The sequence below is a fragment of the Brettanomyces bruxellensis genome, chromosome 9, assembly GCF_011074885.1.
Source record: "Brettanomyces bruxellensis chromosome 9, complete sequence".
Lineage (NCBI taxonomy): Eukaryota > Fungi > Ascomycota > Pichiomycetes > Pichiales > Pichiaceae > Brettanomyces > Brettanomyces bruxellensis.
The window spans coordinates 3,160,545-3,173,069 of NC_054690.1; the positions used below are offsets into that span (position 1 = coordinate 3,160,545).

The following is a 12,525-nucleotide window of genomic DNA, read 5'->3' on the forward strand; positions in this document are numbered from 1 at the left end:
AAAGGGACCTTTCATTTTATAGTAAATTTCTTTTGGCAATGCCGATTTAGAGAAGTTCAAAATTCCTCACATGACACATGCTTACATAAGCCAAAATAATCAAATAGGATTTTTTCATTCTATTATATCATTTAGACACAAACAACCAAAATAACCTATGAGACATATTTTTAACACTTGACATCGGATCCGTGTACGCAGAATTATAGTATTCAGCGATAGACAAATTGACTTCAAACTATCCGTAAGGAGTTCAATTGTTCTGAATGAAGAATATTCTGTGCTTCGAGTATCAAAAATACCTCGAATCTCAGTCAATAAGTAAAAAAGCATACTTAAATATAATTGATATGCATATAATACTAATGAGATTAAATAATTAATTCGAACACTTAGCTTTTTTATACGTGAAAAAAATGTTGATGTTGCGTATGATGAAACTCTTAAACAATTTATTAAACGAAATCCGACTTCTTGTGCATTGAAATAGAACTCCACAGAGCATTGAAGTCACTACCAAAAGGATACCTTTTTGTTTTCTTAAAGGTGAAATGAATAAGCAACAATATGTAAGGAGAAAATGCGAAGGAGTACATCCTTACATTGAAATTAGGATTCTGCGGAAGTATCCCAGAACGTAATTAACTTAAAACCGAACGAAGGGTAGCGAGAATTATTTTTGCCCAAATTCAGGACATTTAAGATTTATCAAGATGATAAAACTTTTCACAATACATTTTATAAAGCTAGCAATATTGAACACATATATAACGAAAATGTGAATTTCTATCGCACATTATTGATAATTACATCAGAATTTGGAAATGTTTAATTGGCATAATCTGAATAGATACTAAAATGCGAAAGAAATGGAGAGAGGAAGGAAAATTTTGCTCTATCTACAGAGCGCAAGGAGGATAGAAAAAAAGCGACCAGAGTATGAGCAAGCGGGACTCAAAGGGAAGGACAGTCGATAATACTATCCCGTAATAATGTGGAGGAATATTTGCTTCAGAGTTTTAGTTTAATTTAAAAAAAATCTTTTAAGAAAGAGCATGGGAACACGGTAGTGGAATAAAACAAAAACTATGTTCGAGATTTCAAAAAAAGAAAATTACGTAGACCCGAATGGGTCTTTACACCTAAAAATATGTGTGCGCACATGGCACACATAAACATCGAGTAATGAAAAGATACCTAAACAAAACAAAAGAAAACAAAGCATTACCAACCGAGAAGGGAGGAAAAAAGAAGAGGGGAGAAAAAAAGAAGAAACGAACGAAAAAAAAAAAAAAACGGGGAGAGTAATAGAATTTGAGGGAATAGAAAATTCCGATGTGAGGAGGAGGGAAAAACAGCAACTACGTAGTGGCAGCTACTAGCTTTGAGGAGTGTAAATTGAAGAAATATTAATGATACTCTTTTCTCGTCGAATGTACTCTTTCCACGTTGGAATAGAGAATATGGACAATAACCTAGAGCATTGAGATATTGATTACATCGGCAGGAACATTGGCCGGATTTTTTTAACAGAAAATTAGGCATCCTTATTATTGGCCCAGCATAAATCTAAGGAGGGTGATTACCTGAAACAAAAAAAAAGTGCCTTTGGGTTTGGTAGAATTGTCTAGCTTCCCTGTGCTAAACTTTTTTTTAAGAAAGTTAATACAATAAGACGTCCATCTAGAAAAATTAATTTTTTTTCTAAATTGAGTTTTAGCTCTGACATTCCTATTTATAGAAGCCGTCGGTTGTGCAATTCATGAAAACTCTTTCTTCGAAGAGGTCTAACGATTCAATGACAAAACTTCGCTACTATATTTAGGTTTTATGCCGCCTATGACCAAATTAACTTAGAGTCTATTTGTGTTTTTACATATTCCTTATGAATCTCGGTATGGCTATAAAAGCTTGAATGTTTTCCACAAAAGTTATGGTGGTTTTCCCAAATCGTTCGAAAACTTTTAATTTTCTCCTTTAGACAAACTACTTATTTAGTCTTTCGCTTATAACCAAACAATAAACTAGTTCACTTATCAAAAATGCAATTCTCTTACCTTGCTCCTTTGGCTCTCGCCGCTGTTGCCGCAGCTGACTACACCAACTCAACTGATGTTACCACTATCGTCACTGAGTTCACCACTTACTGCCCAGAGGCTACCACATTTGCTGTGAACAACAAGACATACACTGTCACTGGTAAGACAACTTTGACTATCACTGACTGCCCATGCACTATTCACCCAGCTACATCAACTCCATCTAAGAGCACACTTGCCACCTCTTCTGCTACCTCTTCCGAGGCTAACACTTTGTCAACTGCCACTGGTGCTGCTGCAAAGGCTGGCGTTGCTGGTTTGGCCGCTCTTGCTGGTGCCGCTGCTTACTTGTTGTAAGTGGTTTGAATTCTTACATATCAGCATGACATTTTACATTTGGGTCGGAGACTAATTGAGGTTTCTTTATTGTCTAATCTATTTCGATTAATTTTTTTTGGCTACACTTTAATTAATAATTCATTTCAGTGCTTTTACTTCACGACTTGATGTATGAATTGATCCTGTATTTGTGTTGTGTATTTGTTTCCTTGAGGTTTCTCAGGTGAATACATTATTTTATATTGTCGATGCATAATTTGTCATTATGATTTGTAAATTGCTAAGAGTAGAGTGTCTTTAAATTTTCCTGGTAAGTGAGGAATGTTAATTTTCGATTTAGAATGAGATTTTTTTTCTTGATTTCGTAATCAATAGATGAACAACTTTCTTAATAATATGTCTTGGATCTGGAGGTAAATAAGTTATGCTCCATCATTTATATTACAAGAAAGCATTTACTCTTATCAGTTTTCTCCTTTATTTTTTTTTTTTTTTTCATTCTCACAATGTCATTGGAAGGTGGTGGGCTTTCTACAGTTCATGAAGTCGAACGACCGGAAAATTTTAGAGAATCTGGTGCAAAATTTGTTTAAAGTCCAAGAATCGCCAGATTCGGGCTCGGAGAATGAAGAACTAAAGTTGAATGAAGATAGCCTATTGATTTTACAGGCGTGGCTTGGTAGTAACTTTCTAAGTAGCTCACTCGCCTTGCTAGAATCCAACAAGCTTGTGATAATCGAGCATAATGGACTAAAGCTGCTCTTATGCTTCAAGCATATTGATAATATCGAGCACATTGACCAAGATCATATACTGACTCTGATCTTGAACAATGTAGACGCACTAAGTACTGAACAGCGGAATGCCCGCGATGCATTGGACTCGGTAACACATATCTGTACATGTGGAGCCACTTTTCGCCCTGATTTTAAGCCTGCAGTTGGTTGCATACACACGTTGGCATGGTATATTTACAACCATCACTCTAAAATATTGCTTAGATTCGTGCCTACGGTGAAAGTTAATGATAGCACTAAATGGATAAACATACAGGATGCAATATATAAGAACTCTGCATGAATATCCTTGAGGTGAATGTGTAAGCTTTATATTTAATTTATGTACTTGTTGTATTTAGTCCGCAGATGCTTAGGGTTATTTCTAATAATCGAAAATTTTAAGCATCCTGTTTTTGATCTAAATACTTATGCTACGGATCTGGTTTTAGGATGTTTATTTTGAACAAATGAATGAAACTCTCATTGAAGGACAATAAAATTTTTCTTACCTGTGGCCAGGTCCAACGGAGGAACTGGAGGAAAAATAAATGAAATAAAAAGAGGAAGAGTCTAAGCGAGGGAGTTGGAAGAATACGATGAATTTTTTTTCAGTGTTTCCAGAGCTTCCGAGCGCAAGATGGCGATTGGGGAAAAAAAAACGGCACTGGAAAAAAAAATTACAGGTTCGTTCCTTTGGTAAATTTCCAACCTGTCACCAAATTATCGAAACCTGATTCTGTCTGTACGTGAAAGAACCTTTTTGAAAGCTGCAAAATTAAGTAATAAATTTAATATATACAATAACCCGTACACGAGGGCTCATACAATACAATCAAGAACAAGATCTTTGTCTCAACCATTATAATCTTTAGACTGCACGCTGCCTTGATTATTAGAAACGGTAATCGCTTTAATAAATTCCAACAACTTCCTTTTCTAATATCAACTACTGTTTTACCACATTACTCAATTCATCTTTGAATAGCATAAGTTGTCCAACTATAACTATAATATAGAACACTTAGAGTTTCCGTACACTACCTTTCTTATTTCTCTTACTTCTACATTATGAGTCAAACCAAAGTTCGAACTTCAAGCATTATACAAGACACAGTTGTTCATGATTTAAATATATCAAATAAAAATAAGATAAACACGGTGGCAGCCACTGTTATTGTTGCATCTAAAAATCCCCCAGAGAACACCACAGACGGTATAGAAAAAGAAACTACGCAAAAAGTTGACATCAATTCATTCGTCAGTGAAGAAGGTTGTCTCACCAAAACTGATACTCAAAAACTTGAAGATGATATAAAGAAAAATAAGTCGGCAACAGTACCAACACTTTCTACATCTCAACGTGTTGTGTTACGTTATTTGCCACTATACTTTGGAACTAACGAAAAAGAATTTACAGAGTTTAGAAAGAATTCATTACTTAAAAGAAGACTTCACAAAAATCCGGATTATCCAGATGGAAAGGAAAAATGTTTAACCAATGGTCCCCACCTAAGGATTCCTAACAATGGTGCAGTTATTCACCCTTACTTGGCTTCTAAGGAGTTCTCTTCTCCTATACTTATAAATACTGCTATAAGAAAGCGAATAGAAACTCCCTCTGCTGGAAAAAACGAACATTGCGATTCAAAGCAGAATTCAAACGGAAAATCAAATGTAAAAGGAGGAGAGACCACCGAAACCAAAGATACATCGTACAATAGCAAGTCAAAAAATACTAGTAAAGGTGAAGAGCATTCTAATATTGATAAATTAGACGACGTTGTGGCTACAAAAATTGGAGTTGAGCAAAGTACAGAGATTGCTAGTATGCAGCCATTAGGTGTTATTTCGTTAAAAATAATGTTTCAACCAAATTACTTTTCCTCTGTTATTGCAAATCAAAAGTCAAACTTAGTGACCCCACACGGCTTGATTAACACCAGCAGCATTTGTTACATGAATTCAGTTCTACAAATGCTTTTTGAATGCGAACCATTCTCACAAGTTTTAAACATTATACGCAACAGCACTATGGGCTCGATTGGCGAAAGTAAAATGCCTTTGGTTGATGCACTTTTAATGTTACAAGACTTGTTTAAGAAAAAGCGTATCCCGGCAAAAAGTATTACAAGTACGGTAATTCCTAGGCGCGAGTCCATTGATCCTATGCCTTTCTATACAGCCATCAAAAAGCTGGATAGATTCAGCAACCTTGAATGGGGAAGGCAGGAAGACGCAGAAGAATTTCTAGGATATTTGCTGGACGGTTTGCATGAAGAATTCATAACTAGTATCGAAGATATGCCATTAAGTGCGGCACAAAATTTTGAAAACGGATTAACAGATCCGGTGGCGGTTGAAAAAGTTCGTTATGCAGTTACTTCAATTAAGAACTCTAAGGGTAAAGGATGTGGAACAGAAGAAAGGCAGGAGCCGGATGGTCATGAATGGAATGAGGTTAGCGCAAATAGAAAGATTTCTGTGAAAAGATCGTTTGAATTTAAACCTTCTCCTATTGCTTTACTATTTGGTGGCCAGTTCAGATCCGTTTTACAACCTTCAAACACAAAAAAGTCGTCTGTGACATTAGATCCGTTTATGCATATTCAGCTTGATATAAGCGATGCAACTACTTCAACATTAGAAGGTGCATTTGAGAAGTTTTCCGAAATTGAGGAAATTACTTTTGGAAACCAAAGTGCACGAAAACAGAACCTAATAGATAAACTACCTATGATTCTTATTATTCATCTGAAGAGATTTTCCTTTGTTAAGAGAGACCAAAGCGAGAACGAGGCGGATGCTTATGAAATTGTGTCATCAAAACAAAAGAAGAGAAAGCATCTAAAGCAAACCAAGGAGCAGGAATTAATGCTTTCCGATTTTAAAGGAGCTTCGGAAGGACACATAGAAAAAATTTCAAAGCCAATAGCGTACAAGGCCAAACTGACTTTACCATCGTCATGCATTTCGACATCTATTGAAGGTAATCCTACGTATAAACTTGTTGGCGTGATCTATCATCATGGAAGATCTGCCGAAGGTGGCCATTATACTGTTGATGTCTTAGAGCCTACGGGAGGATGGATTCACATTGATGATACACTAATTACGCATATTACAGAAGGTGATGTTTTAGAGAACGGAATCAAGGGTGGCGATTTAACGAATAATAGCAAGAGTGCCTACCTTTTAATGTATCAAAGACTTTAGGTTACTTTTTGCGCAAGTATTCCACCATGTTTTAATTCCATGGTTGAACACATACTATTTGTATTTATAGCATACATATATAGATAAGTAGATATATATACTAATTTTTAATTTTTCTTTTTGATTAATGATGATTAGAACCAATGATGATTAGAACCAATTGCTTCATGATAGGAATTCCTCTGTTTCCGTTTATATCTCAAAATTTTCACACAAAATTTTTTTTTGTATTTCATCTTTTTTTCTGTACACATTTAGTGAAGGCCATTAACGTAGATCAGATGCTTCCATTCTTCATCAATGAAGCGTACCAAGGCTGCTACTTCAAATTTGGTTGAAAGGTGGAAATTTAAACATTTGCAGAAATGGCTGATTTGTTTGACGTTTTCGATGAAAAGCCTCAAAATATTGAGACTTTGAAGCATGAAAATTTGATTAAGACTGAGAAGACGAAGGAGGATAATACACACAAGAGCAAACAGGAGAAAAGAAATTTTAAGGACTCAACCGATTCAGAAAACTCCAGGAAAAAACAGCATCTTGAGGAAGAACCTGCAAATTTAAGCAAGAAAAAAGAGGATGTACATCCAATCGTTGCAGACGATTTAGAAATCGAAGCTTTAAGAGAAGTCAATGCTTCTGATGGATTACTCGGAGAAGTTAAACGGAAAACCGCTGATAATGGTGCTCAGACACTTGATAAAGGTGATTCTGATACAGATAAGAAGCAGAAGGTGAAGTTAAAACATCAGGTGAGACATCAAGTAGCTGTTCCCCCAGGTTATAAGTATATCCCGATTGGTCAACACAAAAGGAAGAACGATGCAAAGACATATCCTTTTAAACTTGATCCTTTCCAGGATACATCCATCTCATGTATTGATCGTAATGAATCTGTTTTGGTTTCGGCACATACTTCCGCAGGTAAGACAGTGGTGGCAGAATATGCAATTGCTCAATCCCTTAGAGACAAGCAGAGGGTGATATATACGGCCCCAATTAAAGCTCTTAGTAATCAGAAATACAGAGAACTACAAGCTGAGTTTGAGATGTTGGTTTAATGACAGGTGATGTTACGATAAATCCGGACGCGGGTTGTCTTGTGATGACAACTGAAATTTTGAGGTCTATGCTTTATAGGGGTTCCGAGGTTATGAGAGAAGTTGCATGGGTTATATTTGACGAAGTGCATTATATGCGCGATAAAATTAGAGGTGTGGTTTGGGAAGAAACTATCATTATGCTACCGGATAAGGTCCATTATGTGTTTTTATCAGCAACTATTCCAAATGCAATGGAATTTGCCCAGTGGATTTGTAAGATTCATAATCAACCCTGTCATATTGTTTATACAGATTTCAGACCAACTCCATTACAACACTATTTGTTTCCGGCAAATGGCGATGGCATCTACTTGGTTGTCGACGAAAAAAGCAATTTCAGGGAAGAGAATTTCCAGAGAGCCATGGCATGCATTACAAATCATGAAGGTGATGACCCTGGTTCTATAAATTCACGAAAGGGTGGCAAATCTTGGAAGGGAGGTGTACATGATAGCAAATCTGATATTTATAAAATCGTCAAGATGATTTGGATGAAAAAATACAATCCAGTAATAGTTTTTTCGTTTTCCAAGAGGGATTGCGAGGCACTAGCAATGAAGATGTCGAAATTAGATTTCAATACCGAAGATGAAAAGAAAATGTTAACGAAAATTTTTCATAACGCCATCGATTTGCTTTCGGATGAGGATAAAGAGCTTCCCCAAATTAAGAATATTCTTCCCTTGTTAAAAAGAGGTATAGGCATTCATCATTCTGGTTTGCTACCAATATTGAAGGAAATCATAGAAATTTTATTCCAAGAAGGATTCTTGAAGGTACTTTTTGCTACAGAGACCTTTTCTATTGGATTGAATATGCCTGCTAAAACTGTCGTGTTTACCTCAGTTCGGAAATGGGATGGTACTGAATTCAGATGGGTTTCTGGTGGTGAGTATATTCAAATGTCAGGTCGTGCCGGTAGAAGAGGATTGGACGATCGAGGAATCGTTATAATGATGATTGACGAGAAGATGGAACCTCAGGTGGCGAAAGGTATGCTTAAAGGTCAGGCAGATCGTCTTGATTCCGCATTTCATTTGGGATACAACATGATTTTGAATCTTCTTAGAGTTGAAGGTGTCTCACCAGAGTACATGATGGAGAATTCCTTTTATCAATTCCAGAAAACAGAATCTGTTCCTAAAATTCAGAATCAAATACAGGAACTAAAAGACGAAGTTTCTGCATCACATATAGATCATTATGACGATATTAAGGAGTACTATGATTTAAAAGAGCAGCTTACTAGATACGGTGAAGATGAACGCAAAATAATTACTCATCCTTCGCATATCTTACCACATTTGAAGAGTGGAAGGATTATTAATGTGAAGGTGGGAAATCAGAAGTTTGGTTGGGCTATAGTTATTGACTATCATAAACGTAATCGTCAGAGACGTTTTTCTGAGAATTATAGCGACCATGATTCATACTTGGTGGATGTGTTTGTCAATACCATGTTTGAGGATGCTCCATTAAAATTGATTAAACCTTTTAGCCCATTACTGCCATCTGGTGTTCGGCCTGCTACAAAGAAGGAGAAATCAACCATAGCAATAATTCCAATCACGCTAAATTCAATTCAGGAAATTAGTAGTTGCAGGTCTATTATGCCCAAGGACATTAAAAATTCTCGTTCTCAAAAGACATTGGACAAAGCCTTAAAAGAAATTGTCAGAAGACATCCAAATGGTCTACCTATTCTCAATGCTATCAAAAAGATGCATATTAATGATAAGGATTTCCTGCAGTTAGAAAAAAAGATTTCAATTTTGAAAAAAAAGGTTTCAAGCACATCCATCGCTAATTCCCCAGATCTTGAAGAATTAGTCGAGCAGTACTCCAAGTTTGTGAGTATGAAAAATAACATAAAGATTCTTGAAACAAAGAACAAGGAAGTTCAATCCATTATTCAGCTTGATGATTTAAAACATCGTAAAAGAGTTTTAAGGAGACTTGGCTTTATTTCACAAGATGACGTTGTTCAAATGAAAGGCAGGGTTGCTTGTGAGATTAGTACAGGGGACGAATTGTTACTCACTGAATTAATCTTCAATGGAATCTTTAACGAACTTAAACCTGAGCAATGTGCTGCACTACTTTCATGCTTTGTTTTTGAAGAAAGATCGAACGAGGTTCCACGGCTTACTCCAGAGCTTGCAGAACCGTTGAAGACACTAAGAGAAATGGCAACAAAAATAGCCAAGGTGTCTCGTGAGTGTAAGATTGACATGATCGAGAAGGATTATGTTGAATCCTTCAGATACGAGCTTATGGAGGTTGTATTATCGTGGTGTAAGGGTGCAACATTTACTCAAATTTGTAAGATGACCGATGTATACGAGGGTTCTTTGATCAGAATGTTCAGAAGGCTAGAGGAGATGATAAAGCAGTTAGCTGACGCTGCAAAGACAATCGGAAATGTTGCATTGGAGCAGAAAATGAACCAAAGCTATGAGCTTGTTCATAGGGACATAGTTTCTGCAGGATCATTATATCTCTGATTACAAATATGAATTTGTATTGTACGCAAATTGTACTTTATATAGATAAGGTGTACCAAATTATAACTGCTATTTGAAAATTCGGGGGTGGAAAAAAAAAAATTTATATGACAAGAACATCACATACACTAAGGCCCTGTAGTATCCATGACATCTGCTTCCGATGTAATAGGATGCCCATTTCTCATTAAACTATACGCTTCCACAATTTTTTGAGACCACACACCAATTTGGCTCCTCTTATCGTAGAGTTCTCCGACGACATCAAGTTTTTTTCTCCAAATATCGGAATCCAAAATATCATTGATATCCAAGAGATTCGTAATTAGCGGTGACCAATCTCTTGTAAGTTTGTGTAAACCATACTTTGTATGCACAAGAGATAATAAAATCTCCAGAAAGTCAGACACGCTTAGTTTTTCAATGTCAGCTGTGTTAATTTGAAGCTCTTCGGTAAGAATCTTTGAATCTTGGATCAAGTTACAATAAATTGACGTTGTTATACCTTCAAGCTTGAAGTTCTTTAGAAAGATGGTTTCAGATTCAAGTGTTGAAGGGTTGATATTACTTAGCAAATGCCTGCAACTTCTATGCGTCAAATAACAAGAAATAGCATGTTCTATAATATGATAAGAACTGTCAGCATCAACAAATTTCTGTAAAGACAATTTGCTTAATTCACACAAAAACGAAGCAGCGTCAATATAATCACTGTTTCCAATTTCTGGCTTAAACGTTGGATCACAAAATATTCGACTGATGTATGAAATTTGCTCCCCTAACCTATCCAAAATTGGTCGCAAGCTTATATTCTTGCTGATTTGTACAAGCAAATTATGATAGAACGAAACGGTCAAAGAATCCATTAATATATCATTACTTGMAGTTATCTCTTGGGTGGTCACAAGATAAAGGTCATCGGGTATATTCGGAACAATAGGCAATAACTCTAAAACAAGATCGTACAATCTGGGAACAACTTTCAGATTTGTTCTGATTTTTCTAAAATTCGATATAACTTCATCCGAAATGATCCGACGCCTAACAAGTTCCCCTTTGCTGGCCAACATAAAAAGGCATTTTTCTGTCTCATTTACTAAAGCGATACTGCTTTCCGGATCATTCAATATTTGCACTAAAAGGAGGACAACTGACGTATTTGCAATAATATCTGCAGGATCAGCTCTCGAAAGAATATCAATCACAAGAATTTGTAACCTTTCCTTCTCTGACTCCAAACCCTGAATAAATAGCTTCATGCCAAAATGTTCTAGAATCTGATCAAATTCATAATGGCTTAGAATGCAATCCAAAACTTGCACCGAAGCATCTTTAGCTTCAGAGGTAGTATTGTCTGATCTGATAATAGACAAAACCGCCAAAACTAGTTGGTCCAATATCCTATTTTCTGAATTTTGGTATAACGAAGTTTCACCCTTCAAAATAAGACAGGCATTATCAATTAACTTATAATCGATTGGGACAGCCCTTCCCTGTGATATACTCGTCAAGTGTTCAAGTAAGTTATTAAGTAGAGAAATCGGAGTTTCAAATATATTGGATGACATATCTGCTATTTGTTTGAGTGCCTTATTATTTGAATGTAATTGCTGTTAATGGCAGGAAAACGTTCAATACAGATATTCCAAGAAAGATATCGAGCGCCATTCTCTTTGAAGTCACGCTATTGAAGATAAGTGAGTGATCTTGAGTCCATTATCGACGTATCGACGCGGCATAAATTTGTTATCTCAATAGCAAGAATTTTTGGGACACTAGGCGATATTTCATGTAAGTATTCGTGTTTGCGGAAAGCAGTCCAGATCGAATGCAAACAGTGGGAAGAGTACTTTGTAAAATTTGACAAAAACCGTACATTCTCTCTTATAGTAAATGGATCTCTTGTATTTGCTAAGGACGATATAAAGCGTCAAATTAAACTTAGTGGAAACTCTGCTGGATAAAGAAATCGCGCGTGCACTTATCGCTGACGTCCATCGTGTTTTATTTTATTTCGTTTTAGTGAATGGTACCCAAATTTAGAATGAAGCTAATTAATTTGTGTAAGGATGGTATGTCGACTAGCTAGATACCGGTTCCTGGTGTGTGAAGTTACAAAACTCAGTGACACGAATAATAATCAATAATGATATCAATATGGACAATACTGTCAACTTGTGATACAATCAATATTAAATTAAGATCAATTCAAATTAAAAAATATATATTAGCTTGTCTTCCTTAAACTCTTTCAAGAAAAAGGAAGTATTTGTTACGTAGAATAGTTTTAGCAAAACTCAGATATCCCTTTTCACAAGTGGGATTCTCTGTGTCGCATCAATTCTCAGAAATTATGCTCTTGTTAGAATTTCTAAAAATCCGCGAAATCCGACACTAAAGACCATACCTCTCTCCGGAAAAAGCGAAGCGTTCAAGCTTTCAGTGGTGATTTGTTCCATAAAGATTCAAATACTGTTGTTGCCAAAAATCCTTGTGGAATTTATTGATTCTTTCCGATCCTGAAAGAGTGTATGAGTGAATACATCTC

The 12,525-nt window shown here is 36.0% G+C and overlaps 5 protein-coding genes across 5 annotated transcripts; 4 read left to right on the top strand and 1 right to left on the bottom strand.

Annotated features, from left to right (window-relative positions):
* Positions 1-2,042: 2,042 nt before the first annotated feature.
* Positions 2,043-2,396, top strand: BRETT_003173 (uncharacterized protein; the record flags this gene model as incomplete). The annotated part of the gene is made up of 1 exon (XM_041281685.1): positions 2,043-2,396. One exon carries the CDS (start codon positions 2,043-2,045, stop codon positions 2,394-2,396), a length of 354 nt encoding a protein of 117 aa, XP_041139476.1.
* A 522-nt stretch (positions 2,397-2,918) lies between these two features.
* BRETT_003174 (uncharacterized protein) lies at positions 2,919-3,458 on the top strand (the record flags this gene model as incomplete). The annotated part of the gene is made up of 1 exon (XM_041281686.1): positions 2,919-3,458. One exon carries the CDS (start codon positions 2,919-2,921, stop codon positions 3,456-3,458), a length of 540 nt encoding a protein of 179 aa, XP_041139477.1.
* Positions 3,459-4,225: 767 nt separating this feature from the next.
* BRETT_003175 (uncharacterized protein) lies at positions 4,226-6,370 on the top strand (the record flags this gene model as incomplete). The annotated part of the gene is made up of 1 exon (XM_041281687.1): positions 4,226-6,370. One exon carries the CDS (start codon positions 4,226-4,228, stop codon positions 6,368-6,370), a length of 2,145 nt encoding a protein of 714 aa, XP_041139478.1.
* A 365-nt stretch (positions 6,371-6,735) lies between these two features.
* On the top strand, positions 6,736-9,977 carry MTR4 (ATP-dependent RNA helicase mtr4; the record flags this gene model as incomplete). The annotated part of the gene is made up of 2 exons (XM_041281688.1): positions 6,736-7,381; positions 7,420-9,977. 2 exons carry the CDS (start codon positions 6,736-6,738, stop codon positions 9,975-9,977), a joined length of 3,204 nt encoding a protein of 1,067 aa, XP_041139479.1.
* A 128-nt stretch (positions 9,978-10,105) lies between these two features.
* On the bottom strand, positions 10,106-11,545 carry BRETT_003177 (uncharacterized protein; the record flags this gene model as incomplete). The annotated part of the gene is made up of 1 exon (XM_041281689.1): positions 10,106-11,545. The coding sequence occupies one exon, from the start codon at positions 11,543-11,545 to the stop codon at positions 10,106-10,108; it is 1,440 nt and encodes a 479-aa protein (XP_041139480.1).
* Positions 11,546-12,525: the final 980 nt, after the last annotated feature.